The 13,868-nt window shown below is 40.3% G+C and overlaps 1 protein-coding gene across 1 annotated transcript; it reads left to right on the top strand.

The window, feature by feature from the left end:
- Positions 1-8,044: 8,044 nt before the first annotated feature.
- Positions 8,045-13,042, top strand: LOC104034493 (C-type lectin domain family 12 member B-like). Its single transcript, XM_009487518.2, has 6 exons — positions 8,045-8,072; positions 8,758-8,901; positions 10,080-10,234; positions 11,673-11,788; positions 12,607-12,801; positions 12,898-13,042. Exons 1-5 carry the CDS (start codon positions 8,045-8,047, stop codon positions 12,770-12,772), a joined length of 609 nt encoding a protein of 202 aa, XP_009485793.2. The 3' UTR covers positions 12,773-12,801; positions 12,898-13,042.
- Positions 13,043-13,868: the final 826 nt, after the last annotated feature.

Genomic DNA, 13,868 nt, shown 5'->3' with positions numbered 1-13,868 from the left:
TGTGACTAGCTTTCACAGTCATTCCCAGCAGATGAACCTATTGTTCCAAGCAGTCCTTTTATCTACTAGTCTTCTGTGCTCATGGCTTTCTATTTTGTGCTATTGATTTTTAGTGTTCCATTGAGTTTTAGGAGAACTGCTTATGTACCATCAGCTAGTTATCTTATTCACTCTAGTTTGCTGGCCTGACTATATCCCAGCAGGTCTGATGATACATTTATTTCACTTCCCTAGCTCTTCTGAATGCACATGTTGCCTCAGTTGTGGTATATTACATGCCTAGATGAGCAGCTGTGAGATTTAGGGATGCAGCTAATTGTTAGAGGTTTTTCAGGTTTGAGGATTCTTTTGATTCCCTTGTTTGCTTGTTTTTACTTTTGTAATACTGGGTTTGTGGTTTAGTTTTTTAAAAAGTGCCTTATAATCGAATGGATCCTTCCCATGATATCTGACTTTGCATGGGTTTTTATGAGTACAATAGCAATTCATGAAACTTATGTATGACTATCAACCTACATTTTGGGAAAGGCCTATTTTTCCAAAAGGGAAGATGAAAGTGTAAGATCAGCTTACATGGAGGATGAATTATAATGGATACTCCCATCTGAAAGCTATTACAGAATTTCATTTAACCTGTGTAAGAAATTTTTGTTCTAACTTCCGGCTTTAGAATTTTCATAAACCAGGTTATAATCCTTTACTCCTGGGCAGACATTCTTCAACACTCTCCCACAATAATCATACTTGTCTTTAACTAGCAAGGATAAGCAATCCAAGATCATTTAGTCTCCTGAAGTATGACAGAAACTGTATCAAACTGTTTTTACAGATAGCCCTTCTCTTCACCTATTCCAAACAGATCATATCCTTCTTAAAGTTTGGTGATCAGAACAATGAAGCAGAGCATTCTGGGTATGGTGTCACTATTGCTTTATGTAACAGCACTTAAATTTCACTACCTCTGCTCTAGACACCTCTTCTGATGTAACAGGTATGAGACCTTAACAGGCACAGTATATTCCTAGTTCCTACTCAAATTCACAGGAAATATTATTATACTTATGTCCTTCTCTTTTTGAGCCCTTTCTGATTCAGAAAGTTCTGGCTAGCCATATATTCCCATATATGTGGCCTTGCCATTTGCATTGTTGAATTTCACCCCATTTTGATTAATCTCTTCCTTAAGATTTTCAGAAAAATGACCTGTAGCTGTATTTGCTTACAACAAATTAGAAACACTCTATGTTTTGCATTCAGTCAAGAAATCTTTCTCCAATTTACCTTCAGCACTGCCAACTGGCAAATGGTCTTCACAATGCATTTTGAGATGCAGCACAACAAATTATATATCAACTAAATAAACAGCAAGGGCTTCTTCCTGTAAGTCCAGAAGTTTGTTGGAGTCAGCTGCCTGGATCAAACAGATGTTGAAATTCTCACATGTATGCCATTTTTTAATACTTTAAACAGCCAGAAGTTTTCTCACTCTGTACAAGGGTCAGTTAAGAAATGGAGAACAGACAGCATTTATCAGCTGACAAGTGGTCATACTACAACAGGATGACTATGTAGGTTTTCTGTTAGAGCCTTAGCTTGCTTTCTTTATTTTAGACCTTATGTATGGTTTCTTTTAAATGGTTATAATTTTTGATTGTCTGGAACAATAGTAAAATATTAAATTATAATAGTGTCATGGTTTAACCCTAGCCAGCAACTAAGCACCACGCAGCTGCTCACTCACTCCCCCTGCCCCAGTAGGATGGGGGAGAGAATCAGAGGAGTAAAAGTGAGAAAACTCCTGGGTTAAGATAAGAACAGTTTAATAATTAAAATAAAGTAAAAGAGTAATGATAATAATAACAATATAATAAAAATAGTAATAATAATATACAAAGCAAGTGATGCACAATGCAATTGCTCACCACCTGCCGACCGATACCCAGACAGTTCCCGAGCAGCGATCGCTGCCCCCCAGCCAACCCCCCCCAGTTTATATACTGAGCATGACATCATATGGTATGGAATAGCCCTTTGGTCAGTTTGGATCAACTATCTTGGCTGTGCCCCCTCCCAGTTTCTTGTGCCCCTGGCAGAGCATGGGAAGCTGCGAAGTCCTTGACTAGCATAAGCAGTACTCAGCAACAAAACCATCAGCGTGTTATCAACATTCTTCTCCTACTAAATCCAAAGCACAGCACTATGCCCGCTACTAGGAAGAAAATTAACTCTATCCCAGCTGAAACCAGGACAAATAGGCATTAAATAAATTAAAAGGATATTATTATACAGATGCTTATTTTCCTTAATGCCTACATGAAAATGTAACAGCTTTCAGAGGTGCTGGGTGCTGGCTTGCCTCCTTTAAGTCAATGAAGAGCCTCTGAAAGTTGAAATCCTTTAACTTGGTGCCTAAGAAAGGATGTAGAGTGGAACTTTCAAAAGCTCCAGAATTATTTTGGTGCACAAACCTGATGGATCCTTTTTAGGTGTTAACAAATAAACATGTTTTACCAGTGACACTTCCCTAAACAAGCACACTTGTGGAAAAAAACAAAAACAAAACAAAAAACCCCCAAGACACCCCCCCCCCCCCCCCAAAAAAAAAAAAAAACAAACCAGGTCAGGTTGATTTTTAGTAGAGTTTGGTTTCTGGAAACCTTGGATGGTTTTTGATATTTTGTATTAAATGTATTTTTTTTTTATGATCTATCTACATAGCTGATCCAGTATTTTAATGATCTAAATTTCTTTTGTTAATTTAGACTAGTCATTTTGTTTTTAGCATTGATATAAAGAATGTTTCGTTAGTTTTCTCAGTAAAGTGACAAATGAAAGCCTAAGTCTCAGTTATGCAGGTCCAGAATTACAAAGGAGAATTAACTCATTTTTAGAACACTTTACACTGCTAACATGGGGTAGAATAGTGTACGTAAGCCTCACGCTAATCACTCAGGTTGTAACGTGTGCGTGTAATCTATTTCTGTTCCATTCATCATTTTTGCTAAACTGCAAAAATTGTACCAGAAACTCCAGACATCCTGTTTTTGTCATGCACATTTAAGGTTTCACAACTGTGGAAGTGTTAAAAAACATCATGAAGAAGGGCTTAAAACTCCTCAGATAATCTATTCTCCTGTTCCTGTTTTCATTGAATGTGCCTGTCTGCCTTTCTATTCCAGGTAGAATCACTGACATTTTGGCATCAACTGAATATTTTGCTCTTGCTCTAGAAGATCCAGTCTCCTGGTCTCAATTATGCCAGCTATTACAAAATTTGCCCTAGACAATTCTTTGGATAATAGCAATAATCCAGCAAAGCACTGCCCTACCAGGGTAACAAAGAATTGCTGCTCTCCAGAGAAATGCAGTGAGCAACAGACTCACAGGAGGCACACCGCAGTAGAACAGGTGACCAATTTCTCATGGAATGAAACATGTACTCCGTCTTTGGCTAACCAGGTCTCCCTGTCATTTCTTTTCTTCTGTAAGATTGAAACTACCTCAGAGAAAGGTAGTTTCTACAGCTGTGTCCATCTCTGCAAGGGAGATACATGAAATGTATTTTCTTGAAGACTCACTTTACTGTGCAGTCTCAACATCTGACTGTTAGTGTATGCTTTTCCTCATGCCATAGATCTGGAGAAGAAATGTGGAATAAAGAAAATTATTCAAAAAATGGAAATAAAACATTAATGCCAGAAAACTGAGTGGAAGAAAATATTTTCTGAGATATAGCCTTTGTCAAGAGGTCCTTCTCGTTTGGTGACTTAGAGCTCCCAGACAAAATGATCACTTTGGGAAGTTGGCATGGAAGGTAAGAGCCAACACCCTGACATATCCTAGCTGAGGTGCCACCCTTGAGTACAAGTGCTTACTTCTTTTGGATGAGAGAGAGCAATTTGCCAGCTTGACGATGCAAGTCCACCTTCTGGTTTGCTTTCAGCACATTCCAGTAGGAAACAGAAACTGAAGTGTGATCATAAATCTGCTGCTGAAAACAGCTGCCAAACTAAAGGACAGCCTCAAAGCTGTAAAACATTTCATTAAATTCTGTGTTTCAAGCCTGAACCTGATGTAATCAAGAATTAAATGTTGCCTTTCCAAAAGAAGAAGAGTTCTAATGAAGAGAGTTCTACAAAAGCGGCTGCATTTTCTTCAGTAATGGCAGAAAGAAATATATGCCAGTCAGGGAGGGTAGAAGTGAGGTAAAGAGGAAGAAAGAGAATGTAGTGAGTGAGACAGGAATATTTTCTTGACAGTACTGTGATTGAGGAAGTGTAGAAGTATCTGGATGTCTTTGCTACCTCATTTGTGTCTGCCCAATATAAGGAAATGCCACAAAGGGGTAGATTTTCTTCCTAGCTTACTAGCTGCAAATGCTAGATCTTTTTCTACCTTTTTGTTCTGAAGCTTTTCTTTTTACCAGCTATGACAGAAGAAGTGACATATGCCAATCTGAAATTTGAAGACAGCCTTGAGCTGGATAATATCACAAAGCCTGAAGATACTAAGGACAAAGGTGTAGTATCTATGAAACTTTTACGATTTTTTCTTGCTGAAGTAGATGGGATGGGAAATAATTTTAATCATATGCCCAAGGGGCCTTTGTTAGTATCAGAAAAGATATACTAGTTATAAATGTGTCCTGTTTTTTGTTGCTGTCATTTCTGCCTCAATTTTTTAGAGTTTGGAAGGTACACCTGAAATAGTGATCTTGTTATTTCACAGAAAAGTATATTACTGAGAGTAAGCTCCACAAATAATCCTAATTGTCTAAACATCAAAAGACTTAGCTTGAACTAATTTTTAAAGTGGATCAGTTCCATTTAATTTCTTCATGCATTTGCATTCAAGCTTAGAACTGAATTAGCTTTAACTAACTCACTTTATTTCACTTCTGAAGTTCTAGCACAGGTTAAGGCACAGGTCTTTGAAATGGCTGTATCTGTTATAGAGCTGAATGCATTTTAAATACTATATTTTAAATACTAATTTTAAACTAATTTTGCTTAATTTGTGTTAAATTGCTTAAGAGTACCTGTGAAGATGAGCTCTAGATTTGAGTGGTGCAACTCATGGGAACAAAGAACATAGAAAGTGCTAGCTCTTTGTGGGGTCAGGCTCTGGAGCAGAGATCTACAAACAAGAGGACAAGTTGCTTGTGATTCAGAAGGAATTCTCTGAGGAATTCTGTATCAAAGAGCAGCAGTTTCGAATGCTTTTATGTTTTATGAACATGTTTTTTGAACGTATGTTATGCCTTTTGAACATTGTTATGCTAAGTTATGGTTTTGAGCATTGCCAAAGTGTAATTCCGGGGCTAAAAAAAAAGGTGAAAATCTAAACTGTGCTTGTGTTAAGCTCTGGGCTTCTTTTCCTTTAACATCCAATGACACCAGTACCTTCATACAACTCCAGATGTCCTGCTTCTATGTCCCAGGGTAGACAACACATATTTCACGATGAGAAAGCACCATTCTGAGAGGGCACAGCACAGTCTGTGCATTATTTCACAAACACCAAATTGAAACAACCACAGTGAATAAATATATCCATTCTAGGACCATGGGAGTACTGTACAGGAAGGAGGACCCAGCCCAAGGCCCCTTCAGCTGTGCTAGATGTAGCAGAAGCAGTGTGAGGTTACAAAATGCAGTACAGGGAACCATTACCTAAAGAAACTCTTGAGGCAATACTTTAATTAAACAGCCAAAGCTAGAACTACTGCTTGGTCTTGATTCATATTGCTGCCCAGAAAATATTTTGTATTTGTTTATGAAATCTCACTTTCAAACTACAAAATCTTTGTCTCTTCTCAACTAAAATCTCCAGGAAGCATGGACTATAATGCTTTCAGTCTTCAACTTTGGGCTGCGACTTTGTAGGGGTAGGAACAATTTTTTTTCCCCCTTTATCTCCAATTCATATCAGTCTATTTAGCAGCCTGCCTTAGGGAGTCAAATTTCTGTTACTGAAGTTCTCCAGGCACCTGATATTCAGCTTCAGAGCATGTACAGAAGCACTTTGACCTTAAAAATATCCATATGTCCTAGCAGTCGATGTGTCCTTAAGTCTTGTTAGGATCTATAAGGTATGTGATTCTCCTGTGCAGGCCTTATCTCTGAGTGTATCTGTTGTATGCCTGTGAGATCAGACTTTGGAAATGAAGCAGAAGGGAGATGTTCTTTCTCTTCATGAAGGACCTGGATATTTCCCTTTTATGCAATACAAAGTAGTTACACCACCTCCTTAGACTGGGGTTGCATTCTGTGATGAAATGCACATGAAGCAATAGTGGCAGATATAATATATATTTAGGATAGAATAGACTATTTCAGTTGGAAGGGACCTACAATGATCATCTAGTCCAACCACCTGACCAATTCAAGGCTTACAAAATTAAAGTGTATTATTAAGGACATTGTCCCAATGCCTCTGTCGTGGTTTAGCCCCAGCCAGCAACTCAGCACCACGCAGCCGCTCGCTCACTCCCCCTACCCCGATGGGATGGGGGAGAGAATCGAAGGAGTAAGAGTGAGAAACGCTCCTGGGTTGAGATAAGAACAGTTTAATAATTGAAATAAAGTAAAAGAGTAATGATAATAATAACAATATAATAATGATAATAACAAAACAAGTGAGGCACAATGCAATTGCTCACCACCCACCGACCGATACCCAGACAGTTCCCGAGCAGCAATCACTGCCCCCTGGCCAACCCACCCACCCCCCCCACCCCCCCCCCCCGGTTTCTTTACTGAGCATGACGTCATATGGTATGGAATAGCCCTTTGGTCAGTTTGGATCAACTATTCTGGCTGTGCCCCCTCACAGTTTCTTGTGCGCCTGGCAGAGCATGGGAAACTGAAAAGTCCTTGCCTAGCATAAGCAGTACTTAGCAACAACTAAACCATCAGTGTGTTATCAACATTCTTCTCCTACTAAATCCAAAACACAGCACTATGCCTGCTACTAGGAAGAAAATCAACTCTATCCCAGCTGAAACCAGGACAGCCTCTTAAACACCGACAGGCTTGGGGCATTGACCACCTCTCTGGGAAGCCTCTTGCAGTGTTTGACCACCCTCTTGGTAAAGAAATGCTTCCTAAACCTCCCCTGGCTCTGCTCTGAACCATTCCCATGCATTCTATCACTGGATACCAGGTAGAAGAGATACATCATTAAAATAAGGTACTTCAGTATATCTTATGAGTAAAGTTTATTTTTTTTTCCACAAGTTAATGCAAAGCAAAAGTTCTAGGTAACTGAGAAAAAGAAAGTAATATTTACCAAGGCTTTTGTCAGTGTGTCTTACAGTATTGTCAGTTCAAAGCTGAGGAAGTATGGGATGGATGGTAGACTATTAGGTGGGTTGAAAACTGGCTGGACTACCAGGCTGAAAGGGGAAGTAACTAATGGCTCGACATCTATTTGGTGGCATGGTCCCTCAGAGGTCCCTCAGGGGTTAATACTGACCCGATATTGTTTAATATCCTCATCAACAGGGATAAGAAAAATTCTCTGTGAATTCCTAGCTAGAATTCTCAAACTACCATAAAGTACTAGAGGACTTTGCTATAGAACTCAAATTAATCAGATTACCACAGGTATATGCCGCACATCACAAATTACCACAACCATACAGTACATATTTGTTTTCAGCTTTCAGGAATCAACTGTATAGATATTGCAATATCTTGCTTTCTCAATATCTTTCTTGCCACAGTCTGTGGCCTTCTAAAGGACCAATGCTGTCCACATTTTCCACTGAGCTGTTGTGATATCTCACTCTCTTACTTTGTTTGGACATCTTTTGCTGTATGGAGAGACTCTGCAGCAGGAATATACAGCCATAAAGTACAAGCAATTATTTATTGACCAATGCACCACAAAGATGGCTGCTATTTAATGAGGCTAATGTGTTCACTGTTATCTTAGTACCACACTCCATTTCATGACTGAATTCCTCCCAGGGCCTCCCACTTCATCTCACTCTTGCTGGCCAGTAGTCCTGATTTTGTTCACGCTGTGCCTGGCATTGCTGATGGCGCTGGTTACCCTGGCAGTTTTATGTAAGTACTAATGCATTTCTGTTTGCTGGGGGGCTCAAGCTACTGAATAACACCAGACTGACATGTCCTTCAGGTGCAATTTCTGGTTCAGCTAAGAAAAGGCAGCCAGGCAAACCAGATATTTTCCCTTGCTGCATCCTCTTTATCCTCTTCTCAATGTGATGAGACTAGAAATGAGCAACATGGAGGGGAGCCGGAAAGGAGTGGAGTAGGAGATTCGCTGCTTGCTCTGGTGTCCTAAACGCTGTATCCACAATCCTGCTGTACTGATTAAGGTTGGAGTGAATTCCCCTTTGATAATGCTGGATCTGAAGGGAAGGGAAAAGCTTTGTGTCACAGTACCTCCCATATGCAACAATTCCACTGCGATCCAGAGCTGAAGTTCACATTTTTAGGAGAAAAGCAGCCTGCACAGCCTGCAAACCAATATAAGAGAAAGATGCACAATGGAAATATATGATAAAAAGTGACACTTTAATTTTGTTGTTCACTCACAGCCAAATAAGAAGAAATCTACTATGCAGATGTTCTCCATCTCAGCAGCCCTTACATTTAACTGTCCAGGGAGGAATAACATCTATCCCAAATGGTTTATTTATCCCTAATGATCTGCTAAGACATTCCCTATTTGTGTGCCACCCCTTCTGAAAGACAGCACTGGAAAATGTCTTATTGTGAATTTCAGTTTTCCAGATTCCCAAGGACTGGAGGGCACAACTTAGAGACCTCAACACGACAAAGAATGAGCTGCATGCAAATTTCTCAAATATGCTGCAAGCAATAGGAAATCAGCTGTGCTTGGAAGGGGAAAAAAACCTTAAAAATAATGGTAAGTCAACAAGTTTTGATCAGGGCTTATTTTTCAACATGGCAGGGAAGCAAATGAGATGTGTCTTCTGTGTCTACTCAGGTCTGTCTACTCAGGTCTGTCTCCTCAGGTGAGCCTGTGCCTTCTCAGATGTGACCACCTAGAAAGTAGGCAATGAGCATGTCTGCCTCATGCAGTGTCTGGAGAGGCGCCCAGCCTGGCCATATGTGCACTGGCATGGGGCCTGGCAGTGGTACCAGCGTTTCAGGATTTAGTTTCCATAAAAAAAGTGTTCTGTGGGATGCCTTCTGGACCTGCCAGTTCCTTCAGCACTAGTTCAGGTATCTCTACAACATGCTGATCTGCATCTAATAGACAATTTTACAGTGGTGCCTAAGAATTAAACAACTTACTGCACTGTACGTGAACAGCAGTCTACACACAGGACAGCGTGCTAGTACTGACCCCAGGTAAGACAGGAATCTCCTAAAGTCAGAAATGATGTGCAGTGAAGCATAGCTAAACCAACCTGGGAGTTCACTCCCTGTCTCCTGACTGTGTCCAGTGCAGGGCTGTTTCTGAAATCAGTTTGCCACAGCTCGGTTATTTAAGTGGCATCTGACAATGAGCCAGCCAGAGAATTAGTTCTCTTCAGAAATTATATTCTGAGGAGTAGGGGCATGGGGCAAAGGGATCCTATTTTGACTGTCAGGAGAGGGGATTTCATTTGTCCAGATATTGTTCCACAGACAAACTAACTGTCTAGTTCCCCCTTTTAGTTAATGAACAGAAATTGGTAGTGCAAGCATATGGTCTGTTTCTTCCCAAGACAGACACCTGAAATGACAGAAAAAGCACACGTGAGACACCCCTACTTCTGTCCATTGACTAAAATGGGAATCCAGATGGGTTGACTCATGTCACTTTTGTAGTTTCCTAAAATTAGGCAAAATAAATCCCATTTGCAACACCTGAACCTCCTCCCAGTGCTAAAGGAATGGGAGAGATAGAGGGATGATTTGGTGTTCATGTCTTTCATTACCTGAACCTTCTGGCACCACAGTGGGATTTTGACTGAATGAAGACCATCTCAAACATCCTCAGTCCCTACGGATCTTGTCATCACAGGCCAAGAGTGAGGGACAGCCTGTGAGGGACAGCCTGGGAACAGAAACAGAGTGATGGTTTTCCTTTTCCAGGCCAGAACTGTGTACTCTGCCCTGCAAACTGGAACTGGGAAGGTGGCAATATGTGTTACTACCACTCCAAGCAAGAGAAGTCGTGGGAAGAGAGTCACTGGTTTTGTTCTTCACAAAACTCTACTATTCTTCTGATAAAAGATGCAGCAAAGCTGGTATGGACTGGTTTCTCACACTGTTTAGCATGGAGAAAGTTCATGCACCATATCAGCTGCTCAATTCACATGTAATTTTCTCAGATGGCGCTGTGAGCAGTTTTTCTACAGTGATCAGTTTGTCCTGGGCAGTGCTAAGGCATAGGACTGGTCATAGGCACACAAAGTGCTACCCTTTGAGCGGCTGGTGGTTGGAGACAGCCCATCTTGCCACAGCTTGCCGTGGCTGGCTACGTACTGGGATGACTGGTGAAAGAGGGTTCATGGCTGTTTTGTCATGGGCAGTGATTTCACTAATTTAACAGGTATTACAGATCCATACAAGGATTTGGTAAGACATTAGTGTGAAAACCTCTTTTAACCTGTTCTTCCCATAGGCAAACCATAGCCCTCCCCATTTTGTGGAAGTTGTTCTCACAAAAGTTGATCTCATCTTTTAAATCAAAATTAAAACACTTGGCAGCAAGTTGCTGAGATCTGCCCTAATCTTTTAGTAAATGAAAACAAACTGAGGTGGGAAGAGAAAATGCTAGGTGTAGAGAGAAACAATGCTTTTGCCTCTGGATGCCAGCAGATGTTTTGGAAGACCAAAGGCAGAAAAGATGTCCCAGCACTTGATAAATGCCAATTCCCCTCTCAGAGCTGTAGGCCATAAGGTTTCTCCCAGCAGGAAAGGGGAGCAGCTTTATTCTCACCCTCCCAAATTGGTGACAGCAAAGATTGTGAGGTGCAGTCTGTTCTAGCTGTCTTAATCATGGCATTGAAAGATACGAGGAAAAAGAGAAAATGGAGAAGTGCACTGGGAGTGACAATGATAAGTGAAGGAAGGAGGAGAACAACAGAAGAAATCGAATTCAAATCTTCAGAGAATTCCCTCAAGTAGCAGTGAGAAAGGCAGCATTATTTAAGTTTACATTCTTACCTGTTCTGCTCCAAGCATTTTTTAAGAACATAATATCACTAAATGCTTGACTTTAAGACCTCCTCTACTTGTCAGTCCAGCTTTTGGGAATAAGTAAATGATACTACACCCAAGTGTGAAGGTTCCACAAATCAAACCCAACAGCTCCCTGCAGAGGCTTCCTTTTCACTGTTGACAAAGGCTAAGGACAGAGTAAAGGGGGAAGAATGATTCATGACTAAAGTGGGAAGAACGATCCAGTGTTTCACCCAGAAGGTTTAAATCAGGTTGATGGGGGTGACATTGCTCTTCAGAGCTATAAATGTATCTTCTCTCCAATTAAAAACAGATCTACTATCATTTCTGCTTTGATAGTAGGCTTTTCCTCTAAGACCAGAACTTGTCCTGACAGGTTAACAATTTGTGGTATTTATGTTCTTTAAGCAATTTCCATCAATGCTTTCAAATTCTGAGCCTAAATATTTATTTTTAATATCTTCCTGAATATCTGTTTTGAATTGTGCTTACTCTGCATAGGAACTGGTAAAAAAATTTCCTAGAAAAATGTACTGGCTTGGATTAAGATTTAGACCTGAACAGAGAGACTGGTATTGGGCAGACAGCACAGCTCTTACAGAAGAACAAAAGTCTTGGTAAGTGGGGAGCTTTCCCGCAGTACATAAAGCTGGTCCTCACCCATACACACCCAAACTCCCAGTTTCTCTGATGCAAAGGGAACACTGAACAGCCAATTTCTATGCAGCTTTCTCTGTATTCTGGGTCTCACTTTTCCATTTCAGATTTTTCTTGGCCTCACCCAGGACTTCTTGGAGGGTGATCTAGGCACTATTACTGGGCAAAAAAAGTACCCTGCAAGTTTATTTCCACAATTTAGTTTCAGAGTGACATGTCATATGTTTCTCTTGTATTTGACATCTTGTTTCAGTGAGGATACATGGAAAAAAACCCAGTGGAAAGGTGTTTCATTTCATGCTTTTAATTTTATACTTTTTTATTTTTATATAAGACATTATTTACTCTCTGGAATCATTTCACTTCAGTTTAACATGTTATTTCAGAAATACAGTATATTTTTCTCTTGCTTGCAAACCTACTTTGCTAATTTTCCTTTTCATTATTGGGCAGTCTCCTCTTAAAATTTCTGTTGAAACAGGCACTGACACCCTCTAGTCAGTACCCAGGAGTTATCGTTTCTTACTGTCAGGTACAGGAAATGGTTTAGGATCCACCCTTACAGTCTGCTAGGGGTGCTTGTTGGCATGTTCAGGACAGGGTCAGCCTCCTAGGAATTGGTGCACTATGTCACTAAATGCTTTATTTCTTTGTTGGGGGTATGTATTCTTCATGAAAGCCATGTAAGTAATTCTTGCAAAGATGGCTCTTTATGGAAGGTTAAGGATGAACCATTTGAATGAGGTGAGATGTAACAAAAAAGGTTTTTCTTTCCTAGGGTAAAGTATGTAAATTACTTCCAATCCTGTCAATATTTTTATTACACTGCCGTATATAACAAACCATGTGAAGACGAGCTTCACTATGTCTGTGAAAAGCCTGCCATCCAATTACAGCGAGGTGACAACCATTGGCGGGAGGACTGGTTTGTCAGACCAACATGATTATGAGCAGCTAGAAGACATTCTGCAAGGTTGGAATTTATTATTTTGTTTTTCAGACTATCACATAGGAATTTAAATATGTTGGATCAGACCTATTACATTTCCCTGTTTTCATTCTCTTTTAGACATATGTAAAAATATCTTCATACTAAGGAAACGGGCATGGTGAGGGGCTCCAGGAATGACCCAAGTCTGTTGTTCCAGATCCAAATCTGCCAAATGATTACTCAGTTTTAACCAACACAAGTGATGGACAAAATGGCCAAAAGTGATGGCCAGGAAAAAAAGCACAGTGACAAGGCAAGCACGTAAAGATACTGCTCCTCTCCCACCATCCACTGATGCAGTCCTAATACCACTTGTCAGTTCATAACTGTACAGCTGTAACATAACACAGGTGATGAGGATTAAACACTTCAATTCAGGAGATGCTTCTGATGTCTTGTTGATCTGACTGCTTTAATACACTAGTAGGCTGGAGTATACAACACACAAACACAGTTATCCTCAGAAGGTGGGTCAAGGTGTTCCATAACCATATTAATAATCATATTTGCTCTGGAGCACAGGGATTCATAGTCCTCATAAGGACTTGTGCATGTGTCACAGGCTAAGATAGCCTTCAGCTATGAATGTCTAGCTCTCTTCCATGCTCTATAATTCTTCCTGGCTCCATTAATTCTCTTTTTTCCTTTTTTTTTTTCTTTCTTTCCATCCCCCCCCCCACCCCCCCGTAATAATTCTGCTCTACCTTTCTAATTTTCTACTTTTTTTTTTTTATCTATTGCAAGAGTTACACTAGGGTTCAGTCAGAGGCATGAGCAGAACCTCCTTTTATGTATTTTTAGGATCTTTCCTGGAATGCGCTACTACTGACTTAATGTGCTGAGCAAGGGTCTACAAACCCAACCATAGTGAAAATACCCCAAGCAGTGTTAATGAACAAAATGTCTCCCTCCACATCTCTGTAGAACAATGACAGTCAGGTTGAAATAAGAAATCTCAGTCCCATAACAGTGTTTTGATTGGAGCAAAAAGTCCACAAATTCCTAGCTTGGTCCCCTCCAGAGAGTTGTGTGTTCCTTGTGGTTTGCAT

Source organism: Pelecanus crispus, chromosome 1, assembly GCF_030463565.1.
Source record: "Pelecanus crispus isolate bPelCri1 chromosome 1, bPelCri1.pri, whole genome shotgun sequence".
Lineage (NCBI taxonomy): Eukaryota > Metazoa > Chordata > Aves > Pelecaniformes > Pelecanidae > Pelecanus > Pelecanus crispus.
Note: the sequence above shows the minus strand (reverse complement) of the source record. Positions and strands in the feature narration are given on the sequence as shown.